Source organism: Salminus brasiliensis, chromosome 2 (assembly GCF_030463535.1).
Source record: "Salminus brasiliensis chromosome 2, fSalBra1.hap2, whole genome shotgun sequence".
Classification (NCBI taxonomy): Eukaryota; Metazoa; Chordata; class Actinopteri; order Characiformes; family Bryconidae; genus Salminus; species Salminus brasiliensis.
In genome coordinates, this window is record NC_132879.1 from 7,959,035 (window position 1) to 7,973,257 (window position 14,223).

Below are 14,223 nucleotides of genomic sequence, written 5' to 3' on the forward strand. Positions count from 1 at the left end.
ACAACGTGTCTTTCCGGTCTGCAGAACTGCTGCTCACTGGTTTACTCCTTCTGAGTAACCTCAGGACGTCAGCAATTCTAGAAACACTCAACTCAGCCCGTCTAACATCACATTTCCCTCCATTCTGATGGTTGAGGTGAAAATTACCTGAAACCACTGACCCTGCAGGATTTTAGTTCTTACCTTTCTCCCACAGGATTGGCTGATTATATCATGATAATTGCATGAATGAATAGGGGGTGTTTTCATGTATTCATATCATATCCAGAGGCAAAATCCTTATTTAAGCATTGTGGAACTACATGCATTACAAGTCAGGATGAAACTGATCCTGGATCAGCATGCCTGCAGCTTTAAGCACTTTATTCTGGGTCAGTTCTAATGCACTGGTCCCTTCACCCACCTGGTGTTTTGTGAAGTTTACCATGTACATTGATAGTTTCCTCACGAGGCACGAGGTCCTGGAGTTCACTCCCTATAAATTCAGTTCAGTCCTGTGCTCCGTTTACAGCGGATTTATGCCCTGAATCTGGACTGTGATCAATTGAAAGATTATATAGTGCCAACGAACGTGTGAGAATACTGACCTGTCTCTGAAATGGAGCTGGAATGCACATCCCAGTACACATTAGGACGATGTAGATGTTTGTGGATAATTTACTTGTATCTCGTCCCATTTCATTGGGGATGGTGTCAGCAGGAATTCCTTAAAAATAATCAGCAGCAGTATTAGACAGGTCTTTATATTTGACTGAGATTTGAAGTGCAGATGATGTGCTGATGTGTTCATTGAACTCAGTCAGGTCATGTGATTCCCGGTCGTACCTGGTTTTCTAATACAATGGGATATTATCACACTAACGACACATCACATCACAGGATGTTCTGAGGGTGTCCTGAGACTACTCAGACTATCGTGCATCTGCTTCTAAAGAGTCAGGAAGTTGGTCTCTGTAGCTTGGCAGAGGTCAAGACAGCTCACACGTTGGGGAATGATGAACCTGATGAAGAATTAATGGTCAGGCGTGCCAAGCAGCATAGATTTGTGGCTCGGTTTGATGTTGATGCCCAAAGTTATGAACACTTGTGATGTTTTTAAGCTCAGTCTGGAGTTTGAGAAGTCCTTCAACAATTGTTTTAGGGTCTCTTATGTTTCCGAGCTTGAGAATTACCAGGGTGTTTGAGCCTTGATTTGGGCCTTCCTCAGCAAATCAGGAGAAGGTGAAATTTTTGCTGAAATGCTGGTGAAGACTGCATAGAAAGAGAGTTGTGCTGTACACGGCATGACTACTGGACCTAGCTCTTTCTTTATTTACCCTTCATTCCTGTAAGTACCGTCTCTAATGAGCTTTGGATGTTCTTCAGTTCACGTATGAACGGACAAAGCTGTAAAGCTGTGCGACCTGGCTTAAGTGGAAAACCGCCAACATTACGAGTACGAGTCACTGGATTGCATCTCTTGCATGTGCTTCTTGTTTATTGCTATTTCAAGGCTTACTGGGTTGGAGAAGAGGTTGGTGTGGCGCAACAGATGAGCTACCACTGAGCTACCACACCACGTGGGCGACTGGGGTTCGATTCCCAGTCTGGGTGACTATGCTGCGCTACACCAATAAGAAAGAGTCCTTGGGCAAGACTCCTAACACTACACTGACCCACCTCTGTAATACAGGTAACCTTGTAAGTCGTTCTGGATAAGAGCGTCGGCTAAATGCAATAAATGTAAATGTAAATCTAAGAGGTATAAAGCCGGACTAACTCCAAAGCGTTGCAACATGGGTGGCTTTCTTTTGAACAGCCATGATCTCTTGCTGCTGTCCAGGCATTCCTGCAGGCAGATCATCTACCACAAAACCTGAACCTTGATGAAATGGCTGAGAAACATTCACATGCTTTCCAAACGGACAGGATCCTTTTGAATTACCTGTTGCACTGTAAATGATTCAGGTGCCTGAATGTAAAGGCCATACCATTTAAGATGGAATAGGAATTAAAATAAGAGGCAGTTGACGTCATCTTATGACGGGTACTGCTGTAGACGCTGTGTATGTCAGTGATTTGATATTTTCAATAAAGTAGAAATGACATTTTAATGATAAATAATAGTGAATAAAATGTTCATTTTATATATTTAAAAAATAAAGATGCTACAAAAGGTTAGAAGAACATTTTTTTGTAAAAGAGATGTATATGTGAAGAACCTTTACAAAGCTGATAGAAGTCACTGTAAAGATCCTTCACACTCTTATCTGTTTTACTAAAATGGTCCTTTATGGCATCGCTCAAAGAACCCTTTATATCGCCTTTATTTTAAAGTGTGTAGTTGACAAAATATATATAAAAAAAATAAAGGTTCATTATTCATTTTAAACAGTGCAGCTCAACAACCCCATCTCTAGAACAGTAGGTACAGTAATTATGGTGCAAATGTAGGATATCCACCAGCCGATGTGTAAACACCAGTGTATTAAAAAAAAAAAAAGAAAAAGAAAAAAGAGCTAGACGCTGTTACTGCAGTAAATTGGGGTTACGCATCGTCAGGCATGGCCCTATATAATTGTGACTTTACAAGAAACAGTCTGACACCATATAACATTTATAGCAATACTCTAATTTGTACGATTTGTTCCTAGCTGAGCCTTTTTATTAGGCACCGTTCCCTCAGTGGGGGGAAAATAGTTCTAGTTGGAGAATTCCTGAGCCAAATGTGGAGATGAGTCTAATCTCCTCGTGCCCCCTGGCAACTGTTGATTAGAGAAGCAGAGAGAGAGAGAGAGAGAGAGAAAGAGAGAGAGAGAGAGGCTCTTGTAATTTAAGCCTGTAATCTCTGAGCATACTGCTGATGATGCGCAGGGTGTTGTCAGTTTGTGTGGAGTCCCTGAGCTGTTGCTTACACACGCTTAACTGGATTTAGGCCCATTCTCTGAAATACTGACTGTGGGTTCAGTGGGCACAAGCTAGCTTACCCCAGCCAAGTGGCCAGCAGCGTAACTTGGGCTGAGAGAAAAAAGAAGGAAAGAAATAAAAGTTTGTTTTGGGTTCTGTTTCAGAATGTGTAACAGTATCAACGGCTTTTCTGCTTCCCTGCTCACAAATAAACACAATTCTCCACACAGCGGTGTTGGAAAGAACTGCCATTGATATTAAAAAACAAAAAAAAAAAAGAACAGGAACAAGATTTTCACCAGATTCCCCCAGAAGTCAGTGATCCAACATATTGTGATATTAATAATTTACTCTGCGTATCCATTACTGGCGTAAAATAAACAGTATTGAGCAGTACTCAACAATATTTGCCTCATGTCCTGCAAGGTGACTGTTGCACATGTGCACACTGCGGTAACGATACTGAAACAGTGTATCGACTAGACAAGACAACCATATTCACCATTTGTGTCTGCTTTTAAAAGCTTTAAAATGGTCCTTTCTCTCTCTCTCTCTCTCTCTCTCTCTCTCTCTCTCTCTCTCTCTCTTTCTCTCTCTCTCTCTCTCTCTCTCTGTCTGATATAATTGCAGATTTCCAGTGGGTGCAGGGGGATGTGTGTGAAGTGCAGCTGATGGTGTATAACCCCATGCCCTTTGAGCTTCGTGTTGAAAACATGGTAAGTCACAGTACCCACACAGAAGGAGTGTAACTGTCTGTAAAAGGGGTTATGTTCATGATTTCTCTATAATGCTCTATAATGTTTATATGATCCACACGCTCATTCTGACAGACTGTAATACACTGCAGGAAGTGTAGAGGGCGCTCTATAACGCTCTGTAATGTTCATATGATCCATATGCTTATTTTTTACAGACTGTAGTACTCTACAGTAGGCACAGGCTGCACTCTATAATGCTCTATAATGTTCATATGATCCATACTCTCATTTTGACAGAATGTAATGCACTACAGGAAGTGTAGAGGGCGCTCTTTAATGCTCTATAATGGTTATATAAGTCATACTCTCATTTTGACAGAATGTAAAACGTAAGGGGCGCTCTATAATACTTGATAATGTTCATATGATCCATATTTTTATTCTGACAGACTGTAATACACTACAGGAAGTTTAGTGGGTGCTCTATAATGCATTAACATGAACATATGATCTATATGCTAATTCTGACAGACTGTAATACACCACAGGATATGTAGGGGGCGCTCTGTAATGCTCTTTAAGGTTCATGTTATCCACACGCTCATTCTGACAGACTGTAGAACGCCACAGGTGCTCTATAATGCTTTTTATCATATTTAAAAAAGAGGTAAATGAGTGAGAGCGGGACTGTGTACTTATTACATGTGGGGCAGTGGTGGCTCAGTGGTTAGAGCGCCGGGCTATTGATAACAAGGTTGTGGGTTCGATTCACGGGCTCGGCAAGCTGGCCTTGAGCAAGGCCCTTTACCCTCTCTGGCCCCCGGGCCGCTCTGGGTGTGTGTGTACTCACTGCCCCTAGTTCACTAGTGTGTGTGTCACTAAAATGGGTTAAATCTACACATTACTGTACACGTCATGTACAGTGACAAATATGTGCATCCTTACCTTTATATAAAAGATGAAAGAGGCACCTGTGTAGACGGCTGTGACATCATATGATGAATGTCATGAATGAATATCATGTAGATGCCCTGATTAGGTCGCAGTGTCAGTCTTTTTTTTCATTTGAACTATTGTCTTGACTGCCCCCACAGTTTCCAGTGGGACTGCTTTGTTCTATTCATATCCATAAGCTCCAAAAAACATGCTCAAATGTGGAGGAAATGAAAAAAATGAGAATGGGCAGAAGGTTCTGTTTGTATCCATATCTGTATTTAACGTTGAGTATAAAGGAACCAAAACAAAGGTGCTACAAGACGTTCTTTAAACAATGCCAAAGAAGAACCACTTTTGGGGAAAAGAAATGTGTGAAAAAGTGGTTCTTCACACTCACATCCTGTACAGTAATGGTTCTTTTATGGCATTGCTAGCTTTATCTTAAGAGTATTAGGCAAGACTCCTAACCCTAATTCTTTTACCTGTGTAGCTTGATTTGACTATAAGTCACTGAGCTAAATACTGTAAATGCAATGCTCCATCTCAGTGGAGATCTTATCTGACCAACGAGGATCCAGTCCTGCACTGAATAACTGTCTCTCTGTCTTGTCTCAGCTCCCTTCCGTCCCACGAATGATTCTTAAACTCGTTATGTCCTCACATCGGTCTTCCCAAACAGAATGCCTTTATTTATACCAGCAGCTGTTGTTTTTAGCTTCTTATCACTCGTGTGTTCTAATGATACGGCACTTCTGGTCGTGTCATTTGTCTTTATTTCCTTTGGGTGTGTTTTAGCTTCTGAATATTGTGGAGCAATTATTATTCCAGCGGAACGAGAGGAAGTGAGGGAACTAAAGGATGAACAAAGGAAAGTATTTCAGCTGGGTCTTTGTGGCAGCCGCAGGTCAAAGTCTGTGCTTGGACACCTCCTCTCGGAGACGGAGACACATCATTAGCGTTGGTGCACAAGCTAATTAACCTTTTCAAAGAAGGATGCAAATGAGTTATTTCCAATAGGTTATGCTGGATATTCGTTAGTCCATACAGGGCCCACGCAGTTCCGGAAAACGCGGAAGGCATGCTGTCGTGCGGCGCTGGTCAGTACAAAGGTCTGTGATGATCAGACATGCGTAAGTCCAGCTGACATCACACACCGGCTCTGAAAGTTATAAAGGTGAAGGTGAAGGAGCACTTTCTCCAGACGTTAGTGGAGCAAGTGATTTCACTGGACAAGTAGAACTGTTTCTGTTTAGTACACCATTAGCTTATTCATATTGTTTTGTATTATTGTATAGTACACTATTGACATTGCTGTTAAGTACACCATTTCAACTGGCATAGCTGTTTAGTACACCGTTGGTGAAGCTGTTTAATACACCATTGGCTTATTTATATTGTTGTGTATTATTGTATAGTACACTATTGACAATAGTGGCTTAGCTGTTTAGTACACCATTGACATAGCTGTTTAGTACACTATTGGCATTGCTGTTTAATACACCATTGACTTATTTATATTGCTGTTTAGTACTCCATTGGTAAAGTTGTTTATTACACCATTGGTATAGATGTTTAGTACTTCGTTGGTAAAGCTGTTTAGTACTTAATTGGTAAAGCTGTTTAGTACACCTTTGGTATAGATGTTTAGTACTTCATTGGTATAGCTGTTTGGTACATCATTGGTTTAGCTGTTTAGTAAACCATTGGTATAGCTGTTTAGTACTTCATTGGTAAAGCTGTTTAGTACACCATTGGTAAAGCTGTTTAGTACTTCATTGGTATAGATGTTTAGTACACCATTGGTATAGATGTTTAGTACACCATTGGTATAGATGTTTAGTACACCATTGGTAAAGATGTTTAGTACACCATTGGTAAAGATGTTTAGTACACCATTGGTAAAGCTGTTTAGTACACCATTGGTATAGCTGTTTAGTACACCATTGGTTTAGATGTTTAGTACACCATTGGTATAGCTGTTTAGTACACCATTGGTAAAGCTGTTTAGTACACCATTGGTTTAGATGTTTAGTACACCATTGGTTTAGCTGTTTAGTACACCATTGGTTTAGATGTTTAGTACACCATTGGTATAGCTGTTTAGTACACCATTGGTAAAGCTGTTTAGTACTCCATTGGTATAGCTGTTTAGTACTTCATTGGTAAAGCTGTTTAGTACACCATTGGTAAAGCTGTTTAGTACTTCATTGGTAAAGCTGTTTAGTACACCATTGGTAAAGCTGTTTAGTACACCATTGGTAAAGCTGTTTAGTACTCCATTGGTATAGATGTTTAGTACTTCATTGGTAAAGCTGTTTAGTACTCCATTGGTACAGCTGTTTAGTACACCGTTGGTATAGCTGTTTAGTACTTCATTGGTAAAGCTGTTTAGTACTTCATTGGTAAAGCTGCTTAGTACTTCATTGGTAAAGCTGTTTAGTACTTCGTTGGTAAAGCTGTTTAGTACTTCGTTGGTAAAGCTGTTTAGTACTTCATTGGTAAAGCTGTTTGGTACTTCATTGGTAAAGCTGTTTGGTACTTCATTGGTAAAGCTGTTTAGTACTTCATTGGTAAAGCTGTTTAGTACTTCATTGGTAAAGCTGTTTGGTACTTCATTGGTAAAGCTGTTTGGTACTTCATTGGTAAAGCTGTTTAGTACTTCATTGGTAAAGCTGTTTAGTACTTCATTGGTAAAGCTGTTTGGTACTTCATTGGTAAAGCTGTTTAGTACTTCATTGGTAAAGCTGTTTAGTACTTCATTGGTAAAGCTGTTTGGTACTTCATTGGTAAAGCTGTTTGGTACTTCATTGGTAAAGCTGTTTAGTACTTCATTGGTAAAGCTGTTTAGTACTTCATTGGTAAAGCTGTTTAGTACACCATTGGTAAAGCTGTTTAGTACTTCGTTGGTAAAGCTGTTTAGTACTTCGTTGGTAAAGCTGTTTAGTACTTCGTTGGTAAAGCTGTTTAGTACTTCGTTGGTAAAGCTGCTTAGTACTTCATTGGTAAAGCTGTTTAGTACACCGTTGGTAAAGCTGTTTAGTACTTCATTGGTAAAGCTGTTTAGTACTTCATTGGTAAAGCTGTTTAGTACTCCATTGGTAAAGCTGTTTAGTACACCATTGGTAAAGCTGTTTAGTACTCCATTGGTAAAGCTGTTTAGTACTTCATTGGTAAAGCTGTTTAGTACTCCATTGGTAAAGCTGTTTAGTACTCCATTGGTAAAGCTGTTTAGTACTCCATTGGTAAAGCTGTTTAGTACTTCATTGGTAAAGCTGTTTAGTACATCATTGGTTTAGCTGTTTAGTACATCATTGGTTTAGCTGTTTAGTACTCCATTGGTAAAGCTGTTTAGTACACCATTGGTAAAGCTGTTTAGTACACCATTGGTATAGATGTTTAGTACTCCATTGGTAAAGCTGTTTAGTACACCATTGGTATAGATGTTTAGTACTCCATTGGTAAAGCTGTTTAGTACACCATTGGTATTGCTGTTTAGTACACCATTGGTATAGATGTTTAGTACTCCATTGGTAAAGCTGTTTGGTACTTCATTGGTATAGCTGTTTAGTACTTCATTGGTAAAGCTGTTTAGTACTCCATTGGTATAGATGTTTAGTACTCCATTGGTATTGCTGTTTAGTACACCATTGGTATAGATGTTTAGTACTTCATTGGTAAAGCTGTTTAGTACTTCATTGGTAAAGCTGTTTGGTACTTCATTGGTAAAGCTGTTTAGTACACCATTGGTAAAGCTGTTTGGTACTTCATTGGTATAGCTGCTTAGTACACCACAGAATTAAATGCTGTGGTTAGCTCATCATAAACAATGCACAAGAGCATGTGTCCTGGCTAGACTGAATTTAATGTGTTTAATTTACTAATGTACTAATTTACTAAGTTACTTACTCTTTGCATATGAGCTAGCAGTACTAGAAATGATTATTTCTGCCATAGCCATCATAACTAAGTCTCATCAAAGAACACAGTGCATTGAATAGCTATAGAGACAGCTGTATAGATTGGCACGTAACCATAACCATTACATTTTACAAACATGTATATAAGGCTATAGTTAAAGGGATGGATAGATTTGTTCATGTTTTATTTAGCACAGTAAACGTAATTATTTTTTTTATTCTATCATATTACAGTGGCTATTCTGTAGCATTTATTAGTTCATGCCTATAATTAACCAGCTAGTTGACTTGCATATGCGTTTCCCAAATTGGTCATATTAAAAAATTCAAAATAACAAACAAACAAAACAAATTGAAAGTTGCTAAATGTGGATCCAGGTACACATTACAGGTATCACCAGTAATATTTATTTGTGTAAATGTACGTTAGTGTGACTGTTAAAGAGTTAATAGAGCAGTTTTAGGATTCTGATTTCTTCAGATGTGCCATTTTAATTATGCCTGTCTGACTGAGGGAAAATAGTAATTTAATTTGCATATTTTGAAAAACATCCACACCGAAAGAATCTTATTTCTTAATGGAGTGTAAATTGAGCCATCAAGCCCAGCTGAAAACCTCACTCGACACTGTGGTGCCGCTTTAGTGAACCTCCTGTCCGAGTAGTCGCCGGACAAAGATCCCTGTGGTTTCATTCAGTGCTGGGTTGCCATATCGATTTTTCCCCCTTTGTCCCAGAGCGTGTTTCTGCGTGAAGGCGTAATTGGATGCTTTGGTGAAGACGGTCCACTTTGTGAAGCCGCTGCTCATTTCCCCCCTCATAAACGCTCCAGAAACGAGAGCGCTGACCTTCTGGAGCGCTGAACGCTTTAAATATCTGCTTTTTATTGTGTTGTTTTCTCCTGTGAGAGCAGAGCTGCTGACATTGGCAGTGAAGAGGCATAATGACGCTGTGTATCAACATGCAGATGAGCCTCTGTTCTCCTGAACGCATCTCCTAATAATCCTCACTGAAAACACCATCAGTGGAATTAGTGCAGCCAAATCTCTCTCTCTCTCTCTCTCCCTCTCTCTATCTGTCTCTCTCCCTCTCTCTCTCTCTCTCTCTCTATCTGTCTCTCTCTCCCCCCCTGATCATTGAGCTTAACTATCTGTTTGTGCCCTCTGCACTCTTACAAATACAGATGCTTCAAATGGTTCTTTAAGCAGTGCCATAAAAGAACCTTAATGGAACCAAAAGAAGAACTGGTGACTAATGATCGAGCAGTGGTTTTGGATCTGTAGCTCATTTGCTAAGCCAGCCTTTGCTTAACTAGCTCAGCTACAGCTCCACCGAGTATCTGCTGAGCTACTGACACAAGGGTTGACAGTAAAACCCCCTGTCTGAGAGAGTGAAGTGGAGCGCCTGGTGTGGGGAGTGACTGGAAGGTAAAACGAGAGACCGGTTCTGCTGTGTTTGGGCTCATAGCCAGCAGTCTAGGCTTAGATAAGTGAGCTGGTGGGCTAAAAACACCACAGCACAGACCATGGTCCGGCTAACTGAGGCTCAAATCACACCTGTTTAGAGGATAAAGCCTCACATCTGAGAGCGCAGAGTCGTGACAGTGGTGGTGTGACATCACCAATAAGTAAGCCCCCACAGTGGTCCCGCCCTCTTTCAGTCTGGCCTCTTTTGCCATGTACCAGATAGATTACCGGTACCCTGCCCAAGCCTACTGCCTACTGCATTTTAGGTTAAAGGTTAAAGGCACGGATTCAAGATTCCCCATTCACTTCTATTATATAACTAATTAGAATGTTTTCCCTCTCGAGGGGCGTGATTTTCCTCCGATGGCTCGATAAGCTCAATAGGTGGATGTATGTAAATGTATTTGTTTGTGTGATGTCATGTTTTGTGACGTAGCTCACTGCACATGTACTCGCTATTACAAAAAGGAGCTTCATGAGCATTTCTATTGGTCCATTCATCATGGAATTCTGATACAATGTAAGAGACAACCGTCACATCGTTTCAGAAAGCGGAAAACGGCGAAAAAGAAGATGCGAGATGTTTGCCTAACAGCGACAGTTTCGTAATTAGAAGCAAATACGAGATGGCGGGATTGGAAAGGAGTCTTCCTGCACTCAGGGCTGGATTATAGACCTGGTCCTGGGTCTGTCAGCTGTTGGAGGGTAAAAATAGAGCTGGCAGTTTGTTAGAGGTGATGAAACCCGGGCAGACTCGTGCGTCTCCTCTAATGATTTCATTTTGGGTAATATGATTGAATCTGTGCAAACTGCATTACGTCCAGACTAAGAGAGGCGGCATTCGGAAAGGAGGAGACGGAGAAGTGCTATTCATAGGGAAATGGTACAGTCTCTCTCTTTCTCTCTCTCTCTCTCTCTCTCTCTCTCTCTCTCTCTCTCTCTCTCTCTCCCCTTCCTCTGCTGTGAGCAGGAGCAATTTTCAGACTGGGAAATGGATCACATGTGTTGGGAGTGATTTAGTCTCACACTGATCATGGAGCGATTAGAGTGATTGATCATCTGCTGCGGCTGCAGAGAGAGAGAGAGAGGGAGTGAGTGAGAGAGAGAGAGAGACAGAAAGAAAGAGAGACAGGTTTCCATTCAAACGTTTCGCAAATGTTATGCGCAATTATAAAATTTCAGCAGAATTTCAGCAAAATTTCCATCCACTACAGTTATGGGAGGAATCTTTAGATGAAGTAGGCTACCGTGATTAGGGGCGGCACCCAAACAAGCAGAATGCGAAGATTTAACTCAGTCTGTACTTTTAGCAGAATCATTGTTTTGCAGTTTTTTAGAGGCCGGCCAGGACGAGCAGTGGCCCGCCTAATGAGAGGCCCAATGACCATCCCAGTCACGTCCACTGTACCTCGGAGCACCAGGCAGATCTTTTTCGGGCCAGCATTGGATTCAGCATTTGGAAAGCAATCTTTGAAAAGCTGTGTGTCCTGATCGGACCATCCGTAGAGCCAGTCATTTCTCCTGTCAGTGCCCACCCGTGCCAAGTGATAAGAAAACCATGTGACTTACGGCTTGATGCAGCATGTTATATTTGCGAAACCCCTTTTGATCATGCATTTTCACCTTGTTCTAGCTTAAAAATCTTTTTTGCGACCTGCTTTTAACAAAATCAGCCTTTTTCCATTCAGGCTTCTATTCAAATTGTTTATAAGTGTGTATGTGTATGTAAATAGATGTTTAAATAATGTGTATTTTTTGAAAATTGGCAAAAACTGGAAGAGAACCCCACTAGGGAGAAAGGGAGACAGCTTTTTCTACGTGTGCTTCTTATTCTCTAATACCTTTTTAATAACTTCCCTTACCACATGAGATTAGACCTCTTTGAGCAAAAGATATGTTTGTAGGGAAAAAAGGCATTTTAATGAAAAGCACACCTCTCCAACTGTTAGGTACTGGGGTGGGTCAGTCATGCTTTGAGCTCGTGTTGCAGCCAGTGGCACAGAACACATTTTACTGGTAGAGGAAAGAATGGATTCAATTAAATTCCAGCAAATTCTGGAAGCAGGAGCAGTGGGTGGCTTCTACACCAGGATAACCAACCAGGGGTACCTTGACCTTTGCATGCCACTGTACTGAAAATAATAATGATGTAGTATTACATAAAATATTACTGTTTCTTCAGGGTCTGTTGACATCTGGTGTGGAGTTTGAGTCTCTCCCTGCTGCTCTCTCTCTACCTGCTGAGTCTGGCCTCTACCCTGTTACTCTGGTGGGCGTCCCACGAACTGCCGGCAACATCACAGTCAGCGGTGAGTTTAACAACAGCTGCAACGGAGCCTGGGTTATTGAGAACAACTTTGATTAGGGTTATTGTTTCAAAGCTATTTAAGGAGGTTGTAAAAAGATAAAGCGTTTTCCGAAGGTCCAAGGAAAATCAAGACATTTCAGAGAACACTGGTAGGACATATCGATCCCCGGATTTACTGTAAAATATGTCCAGGAAGAGTTGGCGGTGCACTGTTCTACTGTCAGAAGACTGATTAGCTGGATTTGCTGTGTTAGGAGCAGGGCAGAAAACTAAGGTGCTGGCCACAGGTGTCCAGATATTTTAAAACTGAGATTTCTTTCTGTTTTGGAAAGATTTCCTTCCACATACAAATAAAAAGGCTTGCATGAGCATTCCACCTCCATGAAGAGCTAACACCTTGAAAAAGAGAGAAAACGAGGAGGCCTGTATTGGAACGGTGTTTACATGTATTTATATGTGAAAATCTGAAATCTAGAGCATTCTGTATGTAGACATTGTAGTTTTATGACTTGTGTAGTTCACTATAAAGGGAGTAAGGGGGTATTTGAGTCAGAAACAGTCAGAAACATGCATTTCGAAAAGGTTTTTTTTCCAAAAACCTGAAGTTTTTAAAATATATATATATATCCAGATACTTGTGGACAGGGCCTAAAATGTACAGGGCAGGGGGTCCTCCAGAACCAGGATTAGAAAGACCCTTGGTGTACTCATGCACTCAAATAGAGGTCATTTGAGGAGCACTTTCTGACTAAGTTGCATTCATAAGACCCACTGTAAAAAAACAAAAAATGTTTCTTTTTTTTTAAACTATATTTTGAGGAAGAAAAACTGATTTAAACTCTCTTTGAAAACCTTCAGACTGCTCTGTTCTTCTCTTCAGAAGAAGCTCTGTGTTCTGTCTGATCCTTCTGTTCCACTACAGGAACATTGTACAGAAGCTTAAAGCTTAAAGTTTACTTGTTTTAGAAATGCTGACACCCAAATGGCACCACCAATCAGCGGGAGCTCATTTGCATTGTGCTAACTGGTGGCTACTAGCGGACATTTATTATTTAGATCGGAAGCATTGTTTTGGCCACACTTTAACGAGCTGTGGTGGTGCCTCTGTTGTTGTTGAACTGTTTTCAGGTCCTGGGGAGCTCCACAGCATGGGGTCATACATTATGTCGTTTGTCTGGTTAAATTATTACAATAAATGTAGCTCTGAAACTGGAGCTTTATGAGAGACCAAGAAAATGTTCTGATAAAAGACTCTGAAGAGGTGGTGCACTGTGCTACTGTGCAGCGACACCAGCACAGATATTAAATTTAACATCTGACTTTTTGTGTTGTGAAGGATACCACACATCTGTGTTCGGTGTGAGCAGTGATTGCCTCCTGGACAGCCTGGTGGGAGTAAAGTCAAGCGGCTGTACGGTGGAGGTAGTGCCATCCCTCCCACGCCTCCAGCTGAGCACATCACTACCACGGTATATCTCCTCTGTTCCTCATTCCTCTTCTCCTCATGTCTCTTCTCTTCTCTTCTCTTCTGTTCTCTTCATTTCTCTTCACTTCTCTTCTGTTCTCTTCATTTCTCTTCACTTCTCTTCTGTTCTCTTCTTTTCTCTTCTCTTCTTTTTTTCTTCTTTTCTCTTCATTTCTCTTCTCTTAATTTCTCTTCTTTTAATTTCTTTTCTCTTGGCTTCTCTTCTCTTCTCGTCTTTTCTCTTCTCTTCTCGTCTTTTCTCTTCATTTCTCTTCTCTTCATCTCTTCTCTTCATTTCTCTTCTCTTCATTTCTCTTCTCTTCTTTTCTCTTCTCTTCTTTTTTTCTTCTTTTCTCTTCATTTCTCTTCTCTTAATTTCTCTTCTTTTAATTTCTTTTCTCTTGGCTTCTCTTCTCTTCTCGTCTTTTCTCTTCTCTTCTCGTCTTTTCTCTTCATTTCTCTTCTCTTCATCTCTTCTCTTCATTTCTCTTCATTTCTCTTCATGTCTCTTCTCTTCATCTCTTCTCTTCATTTCTCTTCATGTCTCT

General features: G+C 40.6%; 1 protein-coding gene across 2 annotated transcripts in view; it reads left to right on the forward strand.

The window, feature by feature from the left end:
* trappc9 (trafficking protein particle complex subunit 9) overlaps nucleotides 1–14,223 on the forward strand; it is a 316,053-nt gene that overhangs the window by 83,144 nt on the left and 218,686 nt on the right. For both annotated transcript variants that reach the window (XM_072674281.1, XM_072674282.1), the window contains 3 exons: nucleotides 3,517–3,602; nucleotides 12,085–12,211; nucleotides 13,547–13,679. In XM_072674281.1, the coding sequence (XP_072530382.1) occupies nucleotides 3,517–3,602; nucleotides 12,085–12,211; nucleotides 13,547–13,679 (346 nt within the window). The remainder of the gene's footprint in view (nucleotides 1–3,516; nucleotides 3,603–12,084; nucleotides 12,212–13,546; nucleotides 13,680–14,223) is intronic.